General features: G+C 40.2%; 1 protein-coding gene across 5 annotated transcripts in view; it reads left to right on the top strand.

Annotated features, from left to right (window-relative positions):
* Window positions 1-4: 4 nt before the first annotated feature.
* VTI1A (vesicle transport through interaction with t-SNAREs 1A) overlaps window positions 5-20,024 on the top strand; it is a 313,936-nt gene continuing 293,916 nt past the window's right edge. For 2 of the 5 annotated variants that reach the window (XM_070432279.1, XM_070432281.1), the window contains exons 1-3: window positions 28-334; window positions 7,296-7,354; window positions 9,191-9,301. In XM_070432279.1, coding sequence (XP_070288380.1) covers window positions 241-334; window positions 7,296-7,354; window positions 9,191-9,301 — 264 coding nt within the window. In that variant the 5' untranslated portion in view covers window positions 28-240. Of the gene's footprint in view, window positions 335-7,295; window positions 7,355-9,190; window positions 9,302-20,024 lie in introns of all 5 variants that reach the window. The other 3 variants (XM_070432283.1, XM_070432280.1, XM_070432282.1) reach the window with 3 other exon arrangements.

Raw genomic sequence — 20,024 nt, 5'->3', positions numbered from 1 at the left:
TTTTCCTTAGAGCATGTGTTCATGTTGAAGCCTGAAAGGAATCTAAAAAGCGTACCAACCCAGTTTCCGGGGGACGGAGATTGCGACGGACAACCAGGAAGCGGCCGGGCTAGAAGCTGTCTCGGGTTCTCCGCTCTGGTCTCGAGGGCAGGTCCTAGGGTTCCTATACCGTGTTCCCCAGCTCCGCGCTATCCCTGCCCCGACCTAGGCTCCGGCCTGGCCTGTCGCTCCGGAGCCGCCATGTCGTCCGACTTCGAAGGCTTCGAGCAGGACTTCGCGGTGCTCACTGCAGAGATCACAAGCAAGATTGCCAGGGTCCCCCGACTGCCCCCTGGTGAGAGCCCTGTCCTCCGGGATGGCCCGCGGAGGGTGGCGGGCGATGGAACGCCGTCTGCACTAGGGAGCCTCGTAGGCGCGAGGCTGGGGTGAGGTGGTGCTGGGCGGCCCCCCACCCCCCACCCCCGCGACGGAGCTTGTAACGTGGTTGACAGTCCAAGCTGGGCTCTGGGGTGCAGGAGGCAGAGCCCTTCTGGGCTCCAGCCCGGACTCCGCCGCTTGGTTACTTGCATACCCTTGGGACTGTTTCTCTGAGTCTTACTTTTTGTTTTGTTTGTTTGTTTGGTTTTTCGTTTGTAATATATAGAGATGTGAGAGTGTTCAAAAAGAATGAATAGCCCTAACCGGTTTGGCTCAGTGGATAGAGCGTCGGCCTACGGACTGAAAGGTCCCAGGTTCGATTCCGGTCAAGGGCATGTACCTGGGTTGCGGGCACATCCCCAGTAGGGGGTGTGCAGGAGGCAGCTGGTCGATGTTCCTCTCTCATCGATGTTTCTAACTCTTTATCCTCCTCCCTGTAAAAAAATCAATAAAATATATTTTAAAGAATGAATGAATGTACGCAGATGAGGGGTCTGACGTTGTTGTGTTAGTGATGACGGCAGTATTATATGCAGCAAAACAGGGTTAAGAGCCATGGTGCCTAATCCCACCTCTGCTACTTAGAAGTTTTGACATTTAGGCAAGTTTCTTAACCTCTTTCAACTTTCCTTCTTGGTAAATGGAGAGAATTGTAGGTCTTTCATAGGGTTGTTGGGAAGATGAAATTATTTCACATATGGAAAGTCTTTCCTCGGTGTTAGCTGCTACTATCTTTTGTATTTTTCGTAGCCCCAACTCCATTTATTATTTCTCATCCTTCTTGGGGTGGAGGGGGACCATACGCCAATGTTATGAAAAACTTGGTACAGGACAATTTCTCTCACGTTTAAAATTCCACAATTTCCTTCCAGTTGTGTTTTTATTTTTGTGTTGTTGTGGGGTTTTTTTGTTGTTTTTTAGCACATCTTTCTTTTATGCTAGACTGTCAACTGTGTGAAAGTGGGAGTTACTAGTATGTTTGATTCATTGGCATTTATTTAGAAGGGGCTGAGACCAGATGTTTGAATAAACAAATATATAAATGTGATATTTTGTGATTTCTTAAATTGATTTCAGAGAGGGAGAGAGAGATAGAAATATCAATAATGAGAGAGAATCATTGATCAGTAGCCTCCTTCATGCCCCACACTGGGTATGGAGCCTGCAACCAGGGCATGTGCTCTGACAGGGAATCAACTGTGACCTCCTAGTAACTAGTTCATAGGTCAACCTCAGCCACGGAGCCACCCCAGCCGGGCTACTTTGTGATTTTTGTAAGACATTGTTTTAGGATTTATCTTTCTCTAAATACAGATTTAATTTGAAGTGGTAGTTTGCAGATAAGATTGTTACTTTTTGGCTTAGTTGTTTAGGGAAATTGAACTATCATTAGGATGCTAGACTTGGGCCTACCTCAGCTCTGGGTGTAAAGTGTAGGAAAAGGCGTGTTCATTGATACATGAACTAGTGCTCAGCCTCACGTCCTTGAGGCCAGCAATAATTTCCCCTGGACCTAAGTTGTTATTCCTCTTCTCTTCCCTTCCCTCCCCTCCCCCCAAAGTTATGTGTTTATAAATAATATTTTCCTTTATTTCTTTGTTTTTCTTCCCCCACCTATTTCTATTAATAGGGATGTTTGCTTGAAGCCAGGATCTCTGAACTTATACCCCACTCATCTCCTGAAGTCCCAGTTAGTTCTGCAGGAGATGGATGATGTCCTAAAGAGGTTTTTGAGTCCAAGTGAGGGAACAAGAGGAGAGACCCAAGGTAGCATATACTACCGAGCTCTGCTGCCTCAGAGATTTTTGTGGAGAAAGTGGCTGATGGCCTCACCACTTCATGATACATCACCTCGCCTCTTCTCTTCAGTTCTGCTTTTCTCCACTGCCCAAGATCATCTTGATTTTTGTTGTCTTTGCTGTTGGAGATTCCTTCCTTTGACATCAGTCCCAGAGCCTCAGAATGTGAGGATTTGTGGTTTCAGTTAGAGTTTTGCTCATTTTAAATTGTAATAGTTTTAGCAGTAGAAACACTTTTTTTGTTGTTGTTGTTGTTTGGGAGAATTGCTTTTGTACTGGGAAGCTGTGTTATAAAGTAATAAAGTCATCCCTGAGTTCAAAGTTGTAAAAACTATTTCCAAGAATTTATTTTTTCTTGTCTTTAAATTTTAATGTAACCATTCTTACCACACAGAAGGAAACATTGGGATTAAGTATCTTAAAAATAAAGCCTTGACTTCTCCTTAGCTCTCGAATAATGTGAGGCCCAAACTCAGTAGATATATTGGAATTGAAAGGAGACTGTATGTCTGGCACTGGAAGAATGCTTGCTGACTTGAATAATTGATACTAGTTATTCCTAAAAATTCAGTGGTTTCCCTCTTAATAATTACTTGTGCTTACTCACTTCATAATCTGTTTCTAATTGATAAATAGAAAAAATGAAAGTATATCTAGGTAGTAATGAATTTCAGATGTATGTCTGAACTAACTGAAATATGGCAAAACAGTATGATTAAAAGTAACTCTCTTTCTCTGGGCATCATTGGTAGTTGACCCAGAGGAGAGGAACTATAATTTACTTCAGTTAAGAAGGTTAAAAGTTGGAGCAAACTTTTTGGTCAAAGCAGTTCATTCTTCAACATATTAACTTAGTATTTAAATTGAAGTCGAGTGAGAGGACTGGTGGCAATTAAATCCACTCTGCTGTGCATGTACAATGTATTAAAGTGTTACTTCAAAAGAGAATAGAAAAGACTGAATATTTTAAAACTTTATTTTAAAACAGAAATTTGATTGCTCTGTGATATGTTTTCAACAATAAAAAGACTTTGCTCTTACACTAAAGTGTTTGAATCTTAGCTAACTTCATAAATTGGACTAACGAGATGGATCAGTCCGTTCTTAGGCAATGCTCTATGACACTGTATTTGAAATTTGATTTTAATGATTAGTGTTTTCTGGTAAAGCCAGGGAAATGGATGAGTGGAAACCATTACTAATACTAACTGTAGAGTTCTTTTCCCTCTGGTGATGAATTCTTAGAGGGACCCTATATAGGTGTGGAGGTTCCATTACAACAGGCCTGAAGGACCTAATAAAATGTTCTCTTGCAGTTAGTTGCATACCTCACCATTCACTTTGTGGCTGTAAATCAGAAAGACCAAGAAAGGTATTATGGCAAATTGGTTAAGAGTCACACATGGCATCAGATCTGTTTAGAGTCCCAGTTCTGCTACTGACCAGATGTAAATTGGCAAATGGGCAAATTGCTTGGTCTTTCTAAGCCTGCTTCCTCCATCTGTAAAACTGGGGAAGAAGGAGGTATTAGTTTCAAAGTTACAATGTTGTAAAAATCAGATGAAATAAAACATGTGACATACTAGCACATTTTTTCCTTTATAGAAAATACCTGAATTAGCCATTAGTGATGGATGTTATTGCTACTGCTGAAGGCAAAAGCTGGCAGGACTCAGCTCCCCAGACTTTGTTATATTAATTGGACTTTTAAAGGAAACTTGGGCCTCAATTCTTGCTTCCTGTCTGTGCCTAGACTAGAGTGAGATGAATCTTTCTGGATGAACACCTACACTTGAAAGGAGACGACTGATCAGGGGCTTTAGGATATGAAATTGGAATTGGGTTTTAACTGGCTCTTAAGGAGGGAGTCAGTGGAGTGGTGGGGCCAGACAGTGTCCCTTCCGGGAGGAGATGCTCAAGTCTAGCTGATTAGTTATGCTAAGCCCTGGAGTCTTTTAGAGATCAGACATAGCTATGTATGGAAGAAGCCATAATTTTTTTTTAACCAGTTAACTGCCACAGTATTTTGAATTTAAAAATTTCTGCTGCTTGCATCTATAGATGCTTATGGTGTACAAATGGTTAAATATGTTTTTATTGATTTCAGATAGGAAGGGAGAGGGTGAGAGAGATAGAAGCATCAATGATGAGAGAGAATCATCAATTGACTGCCTCCTGCACACCCTACAGTGGGGATCGAACCGGCTGACCAGGAGTCGAACTGTGACCTCCTGGTTCATAGGTCAACCCTCAACCACTGACCCACACTGGTCGGGCTGGCCTACATTATTTATTGAATTTAATATCATTGTTTAAGAACTGATTATATGCCAGACTCAGTGCTGGATTGTAGGACTATAAAGATGATTGAGACACAGTTCCTGTCTTCCGAGAGCCTCCAAGGTAGAAAGTAAATCAGACCGGTAGAGGTGAGAGAGAAATCATTAAGATTGGGTAAAAGTTTAGGTGTTTTATGTAACTGAAAGTGGTTAACTTTGTTGGGCTAGGAAAGGCTTCCTAGAGGTACTGATTTCTGAATAGAGTGTTGAATAGCAATTTGCCAGGTAATCACAGTGGATGTGGGCATAGGCATTGACATTAAAGGTATGGAGTCCTGCAAATATATCAGGATTAATGATAAAGACTTAGCATCACAAATAGATAATGAGATAGTAAATAAATGGGAGCAGATGAAATTGCCAAGGGCATAGATGATAGTCATGGGGTGGGGGGTGGGGGGAAAGCAAGGACTAGACTCTGAGGAACACCGGTGGTTAGAGGATGGGCTGAGGAAGAGGGTGCCCAGCAGAGGACGCAGAGATAGAAGTGAGTGTTCAGGAGTCACAGAGTCAGGGTGTCGCTGAGGCCAGGAGAGGAGAAAGTGACAGGATGGGAGGATCATAATGGTAGATGCCACAAGATTAAATAAAAATAGAACCAAGGAATGTCCATTAGTTTGGGCAAACAAAGGTCATTCATCTTGTGAGAGTCATCTCAGTAGAATGGTGGGGTGTGGGTGGGATTACAGGGAGGAATGGGGGAGGAGGGAGGGAAATGTGAATGTAGCTGGAAGGAGAGAGATGTTAGTAGCAAAGGAGACTAGAGGTCAAGGGGGGGCTGCTTGTTTTGTTTTCCTTTGTTAATGAGAAATACTGGTGTCTGTTAGTCCTGGAGGTCCGTGGCATGGGCTGGAGTGCACGCATAAAATCTATGTGACAGCTACCCTCTCCCCACTTGGTGTTGGCTGTCCTTCTGAAGGGCTATTTAGCTAGTAGGTGTTATACCCATCTCAAGCTTCACAACTTTTCTAGTCTGTTGTATGAGTCAGTCAGTAATCATTGGGTTCCTTGTCACAGAAACCCAACTTTAAATAAAGAAAAAGAAACTTGTTTGTTCAAGGAACTTAACCTTGAAAAGTCAAGCAAAATCTATTTCAGAATTATCTGGAACCAGAAACTAATTAACTAACTCTGTCTAATCCATTTGTGTCTGTCTGTTTGTCCCCTCTGTCCTATCTGTCTACCTCTCAGCTTTGTTTCTTTCTAAAGGTAGGCTTCATTTTCAACCACTGATGCTTGCTCTTTGTAGCTAGGCCAGTGGATGCCAACAGCTTCTAAACGCCTGTTCTCGTAACTCTACCAAGGGAGAGGAAAAGACTTCCCCACGGCTCCAGCACTTTGCTTGGTCGGCTTGGATTGAGCTACTAGGATTGGTCTAGCTAGGATGAGGAGCCCATCGTTTGCCAAGTCATTGTGACTGAAGAGGCAGGGTCATAGGAAGAGACAGCATCTCCCACTGACCTGTGTGGTGGAGGAGAGCCTCAAAAGAGTGGGGGTTGCCCTAGCCGGTTTGGCCCAGTGGATAGAGCGTCAGCCTGCGGACTAAAAGGTCCCAGGTTCGATTCCGGTCAAGGGCATGTACCTTGGTTGCGGGCACATCCCCAGTAGAGAGTGTGCAGGAGGCAGCTGATCGATGTTTCTCTCCCATCGATTTTTCTAACTCTCTATCCCTCTCCCTTCCTCTCTGTAAAAAATCAATAAAATATATATTTTTAAAAAAGAGTGGGGGTTATTGCCTGAGAAAAGAAGGGTGCTAGGCAGACAGAAACGATACATGTTCAATAAATTTGGTTAGCACAAAACGTAAGTGCAGTCTCAGAACAAATGGTTTCGAATGGGGGTGGGGTGGGGGGCGTTTTCTGAAAATACTTGCCAGGATGTGTCTCTCCCGAAAAAGGGGATTCCAGTTCCGTTATAACTTGGTTTTGGTAGAGTTTGAATAAACCACATACAGAGACTTAGCACTTCACAGTTTAAAAGTAATTTCACTTGTATCAGCTTGTTTAAATTAAAGATAATGCAGTGGGCATTTTTCATCTCCATTTTTGAGAGTACAGACTGTTCTTACCCAATATTCCATAATCAGTGAGTAGTTAGTGACTTTGGGTTTGGAATCAGTAGCCCTAACTTCAAATATTTCCTCCGTTACACCCAATTTGACTGTTAACTTAAGTGCAGTTTTTTAATTTTATTTTCATTTTTATTATTTATGTATATCTTTGTTTGTTTTATTGATTTCAGAGGGACAGAAAGATAGAAACATCAATGCTGAGAGAGAATCATTGATCGGCTGCCTCCTGCACACCCCACACTGGGGATTGTTAAGATCTTGTCCAGTTTTAGGAATTGCTTTTGCCTGTGACTTTTAAATTGTATCTGTAAATCAGTTATTCCCAATTCATTATAGTGAAGAGTTTGCAGATTCTTCATGCCACCACTAAAACTGCTATTGTTGACACAGTCTCTTCTAAAGAACAAAGTAATTTTTGGTTTCTTTTTAAACTGTTATGGCATCCCTTAATCACTAGGTACTCCATAAGATTATGTATTTTTAGATAGCCTAGAATTAGTGGCTTTAGAGTGGTTTCTAACCCACCAAAGAATGATATGGCCAGTTGCCTGGTATGGTAATTCTCAGTTTGATTGATCAGAAAGGAAAAAGGTATAGAAAAATAGAAGTTTTTAAATATTAAATTTATTTATTTTCTTAGCAATTTTCTGATATTATTGTCTGTTTCAGATGAGAAGAAACAGATGGTTGCAAATGTGGAGAAACAGCTTGAAGAAGCAAAAGAACTGGTATGTACAGACTCAGTAATATATTTTAACACACGACTAGAGTCATTTAAGCTGATGCCTTTCACTAGCCTGTTTTATTTCAGAAATGTAAAATGGCTAATTAGCATTTTATAATTTAAAATTCATTCATTTTCAAATTGAAGAGAATTTAATAGTTCCTTGGGATTTTGTTTTTCTTAATAAAGGTGATTCATTAAATATCCAGCTCTAATTTTTATTCCTTAATAATACATTTTATAATAGCTGTCAATAGTCAATGCTTGTTAAAGGCATACTGGGTACCAGACACTGGGATAAGCATATTACTTGTTTTATAATATTAATAATATTAATTTTTATAAGAACTCTGGAGACAAGTGCTATTTGTCAAAAACTGTTAAGGATCTGAGATTTTTTCCTACTTGCTCACTAATAAGCGAGCTTGCCACAATTTCATGGATGCTAATAGAAGACATTAGATTCTGAGGTCAGAGACAAAAGACTTTTATCGCTCACAGCGAAAGCAGCTGCCAGAGTTTGAGCATCCTTGTATGAGTTCCCTGAGCCCAATTCCCACATGAGTGGCAGAGGTGGCCCAGATGTATGCCCACACACACAGTAGGATGTCTTACAGGAGAGGAACATGGAGTCTGGGAAGCATACTGCTTTACAGCAGCCTGTAAGCAAGCCTTCCCTCTGTCCCAGAAGTTCCTCTCCTAACATTGCTCCCTGCAAATACTACCTTGAGAAATGTCCAGGGAAAAGAGTGGTTAGGGCCTTGCATTCTTGGCATGCCCAGCAAGATTTACAGGAGTCTGAGAAAACCATGGAGGAGTGATTTTCAACACTGTGATTACGCACCTCCCCCCATTTTATAGATGGCAATACTGAGGCTTAGAAAGATTAAGTAGCTGGTCTGAGGTCCACACCCAATAAGTGGTAGAGTAAGAATTTGTATCTGTATTAGTATATGCTAAACCCAGCGCTCTAAGTCATCCACTATTTTTTTTTAATATAAATACATTCACAGGGGAAAAAAGTATTGTATCCCAATTTTTTGTTTTAAAAGCCAGATATTGCAAGTATGATTTAACTTGTTACTGCATTGTGGTCCTAAATGAGTGTGAATGCAGGCGTCTGACTTAAAAGCCTGTCTTCTTAACCATCATAATATTTCTGTACTGCCTCCCATTAGATGCTCATGTGTTGTATTTGAAGTGTTATATGATGACAGGTTGTTAAAAAGTGCCCTGCTGTGATTTCAGTGAGCTTTGTATAATTTAACATTTTACTGTATCCATTTAACTCCAAATCAACATGGTAATAAAGTGTAAGAAGTGAAGCTGCAGGTTGAGATCACATGTTGGTTGGAATGTGATTTTCCTAATCAGAAAAGACTTTCTGGAAGAATTTTTACCGAATGACTAAGGCTGGGCAGACACTGTGTGCTTAAGGTTGGAAATAATGGTTTGGTTTATTTCCCATAGTCCTGGTGGTTTGGGGTCAAAACACCTGACCAGGTTGGACTGAATGATGGGATACTTCAAGCATATTAAAATCATTATTATTAAGGATGTTTGGATTAATGCATGTGTTTTAATAGAAATTCCTGAAAAAGTAAGTACTTTGGTGCTCTATGTGTCACTTGGCAAGCACTCAGTAACTATTTGTTCACCTAAACAAAAATTAAGCACAAACGTAGTCCCAGTATTATTTGATCCCAGGCGGGTAACTCCCTGGACCTGGTTCCTCAACTGTAAAGTGAAGAATTGAAATGAAATCCATTCCGCTCTAAACATCTGGTCAAATAAAGAGTAAGCATATGGTTTCAATGACATTTTGCTCTCACCCTGTCAGCTTGAGCAGATGGATTTGGAAGTCCGAGAGATACCACCCCAAAGTCGAGGAATGTACAGCAACAGAATGAGAAGCTACAAGCAAGAAATGGGAAAACTTGAAACAGATTTTGTGAGTCAAATCCCATCCTTGTCATATTTACTGATCTTTATACTGAATTTTTATTTATGTCTTCTGACATTTCCTTCACATGCCTCGCCTCACTCAGCATTAAGTGTGTCATCTTCAGGAGGTTGTGCAAAAGACAAGCAATGCCTTTCATTGTTTGTGACCCTGGACCTAAAAATGTTCACAGAACTAGCGAATGATGGAATTCAAGGGATACTGGATTCATGACTCACAGACATATCCAAACTAGGTGGTCCTTTGAGTTTGGATAGTATTTCCTGGTATTTATCATTTATTAGAATTTTGAAACCAAATTTCAGGACTTACAAAGTTTGCAATATTCACAGATGGACTTAAGAGACTCATAAATGTCCTGAAATTATATAACCACGTGTCGCCTAATGATGTTTAGTCATATACAATGGTGGTCCCATAAGATTGTAATCAAGCTGAAAATATTCTATTGCCTAATGCTGTTGTGATAATGGTGTCATAATGTCCCCACTCAATGCCTTGCTCTCATGTTTGTGGTGATATTTTTAAAAATGTACTGCACTGTCAGTCATATAAAAGTATATTGCATATAAGTTACGGTCCGTAATGCTTGATAATGACAACAACTGACTATGTTACGGGTTTAGGCATATACTATAGTGTACTTTTTATCATTATTTTAGAGTGTACTCTTTGTACTTACATTAAAAAAAAAAGGTTGCTGTGAAACTGTGCTGTGCTATGCTCGAAACAGCCTCATACATCCCATGTTTACTACATATCTCCTGGTTACATCATTTTCTCTTGTGCTTGATTTAATCTCATGTTGTTTCATTCATCGTGCCCCTAAACATACAAAACCCACTGCTAATGTTGCCAGTAAGAGGCCATTGGACTGATTGAAGTAAAAATTAAAGTGAGTAAGGACTATGAAGGTAGAAAATCAGTGGTGGCTGTTGCTCTTGTCAGGCATTCCCAGTGCCACCAGTGCTACGATCTCTCAGAACAGAACAAAGTGACAGGAGCTATTAAAGCATCTGCTTCATTGAAGGCCATGAGACTTAACCAAAATTAGAGAAGGGCCTGTGTCAGACATGGGGAAACTTCTAATGCCCTGGAGGGAGGACCAGACAGCAGCGTGTCCCTCTCAGCATCAGGACCGTCATGGCCAAAGCGGAAAGTTTGTTTGCAGTGTTGAATGATGAGGCTGGACCTGGCTGTGATGATGAGTTTACTGCTACTCTGGGCAGTTTACACAGTTCAAGAGCTGTTACTCATTACGTAATGTGAAAGTGAGTGCTGAGTCAGCAGGTGCTGGTGAGAAGGCAGCTGAAGGATTGTTGGCAACTCTAGCTAAGCTGACTGTGGAGGGAAATTACCTGCCAGAGCAAATCTTCAACATGGACGAAACCTCCCTATTCTGGTAACAGATGCCTGGAAGGACTTGCACCGATTAGTAAGCCAAGTCAGTGCTGGGCCTCAAGGCCATTGAGGACAGGTTCATAGCCTTGGTAGTAGCGTTGTCGGCTGCAGACAGATCCTTTGTGATTGGTGCAGTGAGAACCCAGGCCTTCCAGCATATCAGTAAGCACACACTGCCAGTGTCCTGCAGGAACAATAAGAAATCATGGACAACCAGTGACTCAGTTTCCCCCACCCCCACCCCTCACCCAAGATGCCCTCCTGGACTCAGGGTGATGTCACCAAGGTGTGATGAGGACACTCAAGAAGTTCGTCCATGACTTCAGAGGATTAGCCAAGAATGTGGAAGTTGCAAAAGTCAGCAAGACTGTGGGGGGAAATGGGCAGTTACTGCGTAATGGGTATAGAGTTTCAGTTTTACAAAAGGAAAACTTGTAGAGATTGGTTGCTCAACGATGTGAATACATTTAACACTGTTGATCTGTTCACTTAAAAATAGTTAAGATGGCCCTAGCCTTCCCTGGGTTCTTCAGGCTGCTTCTCACTCGCTCACTCACTGCATTTCTAACTCAGACCTCTGAGATGCCTATTTCTTAGTATTTGCTGGATACTTCTCCAGAATCCATTCAACACAAACACTTCAATTTGACAAGTACTCGTCACTTCCGAGTTCTCGTTTTGATTTTCCCCTTTCCATCACCTTGCACATCCAGTTGGTCATTGCGAATTAATCATTCTGTCACTTAGCTGTCTCCTGTCCCACCTCCACTGCTGGCAACCTTCATGTTCCTCAGTCTGGATGCTGTAGTAGCCTCTCCTCCTTTTCTTCCTCTCCCACTTAAACCACCCTCTTCAGCGCTTCAGAATTCTCACACACTGATCTGAATATGTCCCACTGTCCACAGAGTCTTCATTGCCTGCTGGATGAAATCTAGGTCAACTCCCAGGATTTCTATTCTGTTCCATTGCTTCCTCACATGTCTAGTAATTTGATTATCCTGTGCTCAGTATTGTGGATCATGTGTTGTTAAAGTGTAGATTTTGTCATTTTCCTTTTTCTAAAATATATATATATATATTTAAATATATACTTCACTGATTTTTTATAGAGAGGAAGGGGTAGGGATAGAGAGCTAGAAACATCGATGAGAGAGAAACATCGATCAGCTGCCTCCTACACACCCCCTACTGGGGATGTGCCCGCAACCCTGGTACATCAATAAAAGAAAATATTTTTATTGATTTCACAGAGGCAGGAAGAGGGAAAGAGAGATAGAAACATCAGTGATGAGAGAGAATCATTGATCGGCTGTCTCCTGCATGCCCCACACTGGGGATCGAGCCCACAACCCAGGCATGTGCCCTTGAGCAGAATCGAACTTGGGACTCTTCAGTCCGCAGGCTGATGCTCTATCCACTGAGCCAAACCAGCTAGGGCTGTCATTTTCCTTTAGAGCAGTGCATCTCAATCTTTTTCCATTATTACATTACACTTCTAAGGAACATTTTTAGACTTTTTAAAAATAATTTCCCTTCCTCCCCTCCCCCATGAAATGTTACTATCACAGATATTCTGTATGTCTGCATGTCTATGTCTGCTCATGTGCAGTGGCCCTTTGAAGGACCACACATCTGTGTAAAATGTAAGATTCTCCATCCTCCCAAGAACCAGATTTTGCCTCCATGGGCATGCTAGCACCTCTGCTGACAGTGCATGCTTTGGAGATTGCGGAGCTTTATTTGGGAAAACAAATGATTTCCAAACAGACCAGATCGATCCTTTCAAGGCTATTGTTCAGCGATGTTAAGACGTGTCTAGCGCAGTTCTGCTTTTGACGGGCCTTTCTCAGGATCCATTTGATGACTGGAGCATTCAATGACTGCTCTACCCTTTGGTCAGAATTCTGTCTCCCTGCTTCGGGTGACCTCCGGAATCACCCTTTTCTCCATATCTCCCCAATGCCTGTTCTCTGCAAGACCTCAGGAGAGCTTGCCGTCTGCATATGCAAGCTCATTTTCAGCCAGAGGCCTAAAGAGACCCCTTTATAGATTTCTGAAGCTCTTTCTCTGGGTGGCTGCCTTCTTCCCATCACCCTGCTCAATGCCATCCACCTCAGCAGGGCCAAGCTGCACGTCTGCCTCCTGAGCTCAGCGACATCTGTGTTCCATCTGGGCTTCACCCCATGTGCTGTCGTCTGGAAAGTGCCTGCATGGTTAAGAGCCATGCAATTGTAGGGCTCATTTCAGGTGTTCCCCTTCTCCCCGGGACTGCGATCCTGTTGTCCAGTTTTTGAAAACAATTCCTTTATACATGTTGTCCATTTTTATAGTTGTTCGGAGTGGAGAGGTTAGCCTTGACCAATTCCTCCTGTCACAACTGGCATGAAAGTTCAGTGTAGTCTTACTGTTTATTAATCCTTAGAGCAGTGGTTCTCAACCTTCCTAATGCTGCGACCCTTTAATACAGTTCCTCATGTTGTGGTGATCCCCAATTTCATTGTTACAAATTGAACATAATTAAAGCATAGTGATTAATCACAAAAACAATATTTAATTATATATGTGTTTTCCGATGGTCTTAGGCGACCCCTGTGAAAGGGTCATTCGACTCCCAAAGGGGTCGCAAGCCACAGGTTGAGAACCTCTGCAGAGGATAATTGTGTACATCTGAGAATGAGTAATAGTCTGCTGTTTACAATGACTTATCATAGAATTTAATTTGTAACTGAATAAATACCTACCTAAGAGATTTTGAAATTCAGGTTATAATTTGTATTTATAACTGTGGGAAGCTTGGGGAAGGCAGTGGTCATCTCTAACTCTTTTTTACGTTGTTGCTACTTATGATGACTCAGTTCACTTGCCTAATTCCATTCTTTTAGCCTCATATAACCTAATTTTTTAAAATATATATTTTTTTATTTCAGAGAGGAAGGAAGAGGGAGAGAGAGAGATAGAAACATCAATGATGAGAGAGAATCATTGATCATCTGCCTCCTGCATGCCCCCTACTGGGGATCAAGCTCCCAACCTGGGCATGTGCCCTTGACCGGAATAGAACCTGGGACCCTTCAGTCCACAGGCCAGTGCTCTATCCACTGAGCCCAACCAGCTAGGGCTCACCTAACATTTTTAATTTTTGGCTTGTTATAGTCTCAGAGTAAGTTAGGAATATTAGGTCCAGAGAAGTTAAAATTTAGTCACTTTATTTTTTAGTGAGGAAACAAAGGACCAGGAAGACCAAGTGACTTAACCTTAAAGTCACGCTGCGGTTTAGAGTCAGGGCCAGAATCACGTAACCTGATCACATATTCTAGTGTTCTCTCGTTGATTCTTTGTTTCCTGCTTCATGTTTCCATAAAAGTCAATTTAATAGCCTTTTTATGTATTTGAAAACTTTAAAAAAATTAGAATTTACACATTTAAACTGTTTTTGTAATTTCTTCCTTCAATGTTTATGTGAGGTTAGCTTGGAGATGGCCATGTCAGGGCATTCCAGGAAAATGAACCAGCTAATAGGGGAAGAAATATAGTTGAGGATTTTCCAAGTTTAAGACTTGATTTGCTTCTTAAGAAAATAAAATCAAACAAAAAAAAAACAAACAAAAAACCCAAACGTGTACAAACCAATCAACGAAAAACACAAATGTTGTATAAAATATTTGAGCACGTCCCAGTAAGTTGAAAAAGAAAGAAACAAGTACGCGATGCACCAGGATAAGGTCCCTAAAGTTGTGAGAACGCTGTGTGTTGAATGCCTTTTACAACTCTGATCTTGTCCTATGATGCTAGCCCCATCTTGTGGTTAATTTGGGTAGTTGCGTATTTCTTTTTTCTTGTAGCAAAGATGAACTTCCTTTAAGACTTACATACACACACATCCAGGATTTGGCGTGGAGGATTAGATTGTAACAAATGTTAGAAGTAGGGCTTTTTAGCCGCAGTCTCAAGTTCACTTCTATCCCAGGTCAGTGGTGCCCGAATGCTGTCCTTTCCCTGTTTGGCAGGCTATGTGATGTGATTGTTAGACCAGCTCCTAGTGCAGAGCTGTCTACATCAGAGAATGACACTTCTATTGACCGTCTCAGCAGTGAGGCTGAATGGACCTAGAAACCAGCTACCTGCAGACTCTCCAGACTCTCGGAGTTGGTCCCTTAGGTCAGGGTTCAAAGGATATTGTGGAACAGCTTGAAGCTTTTACTGCTGCTACCTGCGCTCTCTTTTAACGGGTGAATGGACAACTTGAGCATCTGAGTTTATGAATGAAGCCGGTACCCATATTCTATTTTTTTTTAAGTCTTTTAAATTTTGGCTTTTGTTGAAAAGTCAAGAACATGATGCTCCTGTTTACATTTTATCTTTTCGGTTCTGATTCCTGGGATATTTTACGTATGTTCTGTGGAAGCTGTAGAAAACCAAGAAAGCATGTTTTAAAGACTGGGTTGATGTCTGTGGTTATAGTTGTAGCATTAGCTTGATCTTTCTTTCAGTGACATACTAGTAAATGCATTCTAGAAAGAAATAAGAAAGCCAGCCTGGACAGAGCTGTCTCAGAAAAGAAATTTCCCTCCACTAAGTACACTTAACAAATATGTTTTCCATTTAAAAGACTATGTTGTTGTTTGAAACTCTGTAAAAATAATGCCTGCTTATTGTGGAATGAATATTCCTAGAGGGTGGAAAGAAGAAAAAAATCACCTTAGCTCTGTTACCCCCAAAGATCCACATTTTAACATTTGATTTGTTTCCTTGCAATCTTCCCTTCCCTTCTCTCTTGCATAATTTATTGTTTTATTTTACATAATAATGGTGTTACTCTATCCACATTTTTTTTTTACCTTTTTTTAAAGCACAGATTGTAACATTGGTATTTCCCATTTCTATAAATTCTTAATCATCTTAATGGTTACATAATATTTCAATCAGTGATGTGAGTTCATCTTTTGTTGAATCCTAATATATCTCCATTTACTCCCTCCATTATTTATTGTGCTACAGTCAACATATTAGAATAGGATTACTTTCTTTTATAAAAAGCAATTTATCATTTCTCAGAAGGCAGGTTCCTGAATCAAGGGGTATCAACAACAGTATAGCTATTATTAAAATATTCCTTGGAATTTCATTTTTATTGTGCCTCATCAAATCATTTTTGGTTTTATTTCTCCATATCTTCTCTGCTTTAGAATGTGATTTCAGAAATAAAAATCATAGGCAAACCAGGGCTAAGTACTTTATATGCATTACTCATTCAGTCCACAATTATATGAGAAAGATGCTGTTATTACCTGCCATTATGGGGATTTTACAACTCTGGAATTAGATACAACTGAGTTGTTTTTTTAAGATATTCTTCCATGGGAGATACTATATCAATGTTGGTAAGGCTAGCAAATATGCCCGGCTCTCAATATCTGATCTAAAATTGAACTCATTTTACATTTCCAATATTTATTAATCAGAAACTGAAAAATATTTTAGTTATCTGGATATGACTATGACCTTTAAGGGAGAATGTCATACTATATTTAGGTGCATATACATAATTTTCTGTTTGCAGATATTTTCTTAAGATCGTGGTTCCCAAGGTCGCACCAGGTGAAATTGTTAGAAAACTGTCATGCAGTTGGCCTCCTTTGTTTGTAGGCTTCTCATTCCAGGCTTTGACCTTGGTAATTCTTGTACTCACAAAAGTAGCCTCCAATAATTTCAAAGGCCGACACAGGAAATGGACAAGTCATATAGGGAAGAGACCAAAGTCTGCTTTCAGCTGAAGTGATGCCTCCTGGGGGCTGATCTGTGCTTGTGTGTCACTCTGGTCTCCTAATCCAAGACGCTGCAAAAGGTTCTTGCTCTTGACCCTTCTTCCCACCGTGTATACTTGGATGGAACAGTAGTAGATATTAAATATTGTGTCGTTGGTCTTTTGTACTGAATTTGAGGTTGGCCTTAATAGATTTTCTTTACTCTGGAAGCTCTGACACTTCCTTCCAATGGGAACTGTTTTTATGATACGTACTTTGGGCTTTAGCCTCTTGCCTTTAGCTCCTGTAGAGCTTTATGAGCTGCAGAACTAACTACCCAGAGTAGTCATTGGCAGAGTCGTAGTCTGTACTGGTATAGATATATCTGTGTGTGTATAGGAATGTATGTGTAATCTTTAAAAAATTGGTGTCAGATTTCTGACTGGATTTTGCGATTTTATTGGAATATTTTTTCTGCTTCCTTACTAATTTTGTAATCATTGGAATTAAAGTTATAGTGCCATTTTATGGCAGAAGGAGCAAATTTCTGTTACAACTTTCTGATATTTCTAGTGGTTTGAGTGTTCTAAGCAGATGCAGTGTGTATTTTCTGGAGATAGTGCTCAATTGCTTCAAAACAAAAAATTTGTATAAAGTTTACTGGTTTTAATATCTCTCTTGTAATCCTTCTTGAATGACTTAACAAATTATTATAGACTTCTCTGTGGCTTGTTTTGTCCAGCTATGTTAATTTACCTAAGAAATAAAGAGGAAAGATAAAAACAGGTAAGATTTTGAAAGGTTAATTATAAACCCGTGACAACTTTGGCCTCATTATTAGTCACTAGATGGCACTGTTTATTTGCAGAGTGTCATTTTTTGAAAAAGGGAACTGGTAGTAACTGAAATTACTGCCTCATGAATAAAATATTTCTGATGGGATTTGCATTTCTGTATTGGCTGAACACTGTTGAATGTTTTATTAACTAGCCCAGTGCAACTGTCAGCCTATTAAAGAGATCCAATGGTCCCTGCTTAGATAAATAAACTAAATAAATCCAATTCGTCAAATTGTGTTCCTGGCTGTTTATTTTCCATGCTTTTGATGTACGGTTTATTTTAAGTTAAAGCCACACTGGTTTAAAAATTAATGGGAAAATGTTATTTGGTGTTTGGAACATGAAGAAGCTAATTGCCATAGTAAAAAAGCCAGCTCTGTTTCAATGTTAAATTGTTTGCTCATAAATAGTAAATAGTAAACTTTGTAATGGTTGCTTATAAACTGTCCCGTGGTCAAAAAACAGTGTGATGTTCTGTAAATATATGGTCAGAGACTGTGTTATCAAAATCTGTGGAATCCCTGGTTCAATTTCCCTGGGAAAAATACTATTCAAGCCTTATACTTGGTTTTGTCTGTGAGTCATGCTTAGTTTTTATGTATGGTACATTATTCCTTGAAAAGAAAGGTAGCTAATTGATTTTTGAATGAAATGCCTCTTATCAAAGTACTACTTGCTTGTCACTCTCCTGGTAAATGCAAACATGAAGGCGGAGACAGGGATGCCGGTGTTCATGTGGCTGGGGCAGCCAGAGGCCTGGTGGCCGCGGCTCCATGTTCCACACAGAACTGACGCCCACATGTCCATTGCCTTCTTAAAGCTTATGTTCTGGGGATCTTGAAACTCACAATTGCATTATTTAATACCATCGACTGAACTAAAGCTTTGATACTTAGGCCCTAGGGTAACAAAAATATCCGAATAAAGCGTATCAGTTTTGTGCGTCGCTACGCTAAATAAGTTAGCGACTGGCAATGACACATCATGCTTCTGACTTTTACTTCTCATTCCTCTTTTTCATGAATCCTCAGTTACTTTTTATGCCATTTCTGTTGTCTTTTGTCTAGTCCCACATTTGTGAGGTGCAGGACAAAACTTACACCAGATTAGGCACCTCTGGCCTAGCACGTAGCTTTTAGGGCGTGCACTGCCTGTGATCAAGACCACGCCGATCTGATTTCAGGGGTGAAGGTTGAAACTGTGTGATAGTGGTTGAAGACTTTTGCTATGTCAGCTATTTTGAGCTTTCCTGTACCAGCAGTTGAAATAGGGCTAGGAAACATTTCTCCAGAGACTTTTCTCTTGATTTCAAATCCTCGGAAGCCTTCAGGAAATAGACCATGTGTACAGACAGTCTCATTTTTTGCTTAGGTTGTTTCGTTTAACTTTGTGTCTTTTAGTTCCCTGAAGTGGAAAAGAATATATTTAAGAGTAAAAACAACTAACAAATGTGGAGTCAAATTGCTCTTTGGCTTTTAAGAAGTTCGTCAGGTCGTGGATTAAATGCCTTTGCTAAAAATGCCTCTGAAATTCTTAAGGGGCTCACATTAGGGAACACCAAGAAGCAGGACTCCCTCCTCAGTGCATTTTGTTAGTTCTTGAGGCTCCTCGTGTCCTTGCAAATTCATAAAAGCTACTGTAGCTCAAGCTCCATCACAGAGAGTTTTAAGGAGGTGTCCCAATGTTCATTCTCCATTTCGTTCTGTTAAATGTTGTTTAGAACAAGTTATTGCTGTCTTGGACTTGGAAATCTGCTGTGAAAATGGAGATTTCTGTTATTGGTTTTGAAGAAGTTGACCTGTAATTGCATCCTTCAAATGGAGGGAGTGGGTCAGATTTTATGATTTGGAAACTCACATTGCATGGCATTGGCTGGGGTGTGAAATGAAAATATAGAAATTATAAAAATGAAATGTTTCTTTAAAATGTATTCTGTATTTTAAAACAAGGGTGCCCTTTGTTAATGTCTCCTGATTTTTTTACCCTTTCCTTTCATAATGGAACATTGCATCTGTGCATGTTCAATGGCTGACATTTTTTGTTTCATTATTTTCTTATTTTGATCTTTTTTTATACAAACCTAGTCTATAAATAAATTTCAACTGAATATTAGGGTTGTTCTTACTTATGGACATAGGTGGTTTTTACTTTTATTTATTTTAAATGTTTTTATTGATTTGAGAGAGAGAGAGAGAGAGAGAGAGGGAAAACATCTATCCCCTGCCACCTGCAAGCCTCCTACTGGGGCTCGAGCCTGCAAACCGGACATGTACCCTGACTGGGAATCAAACCAGGGACTTCTCAATTCATGGGATGATTCCCAACCAATGGAGCCACACTGGCCAGGGTGACACATGTGGTTTTTAAAGTAAAGCTTAGAAAGGGGAAAACTATCTCCATGGTTAGACTCTTGTAAGGTTTCTATTCTTTTTAGTTTTAATGAAATTTAAAATTTTCTCTTTCTACTTTTTAAAAGAACGTGATTCAGTGTTATTCATTTCAAATGCGGTCTGGTCCAGGGCCTCTATGTGATGGCTTTATTTACACTTTAAAAATATCATGTATGTGTGTTAGATGTTTGTTCTTCTTGTATTTTTCTAATATTGTGCGTAAGCTAAATTTGGTCATTGACCACTTTGCCAAGAAAGGAAGTGTGAAATAGTGAAAAAAGGCCAGGGACAGTAGACCTCAGACCTCAAAAATGACATATTCATACTGCATTTCAGT

The sequence above is a fragment of the Myotis yumanensis genome, unplaced genomic scaffold (assembly GCF_028538775.1).
Source record: "Myotis yumanensis isolate MYYU_CA2020_CCGP unplaced genomic scaffold, mMyoYum1.0.hap1 SCAF_13, whole genome shotgun sequence".
Lineage (NCBI taxonomy): Eukaryota > Metazoa > Chordata > Mammalia > Chiroptera > Vespertilionidae > Myotis > Myotis yumanensis.
Note: the sequence above shows the minus strand (reverse complement) of the source record. Positions and strands in the feature narration are given on the sequence as shown.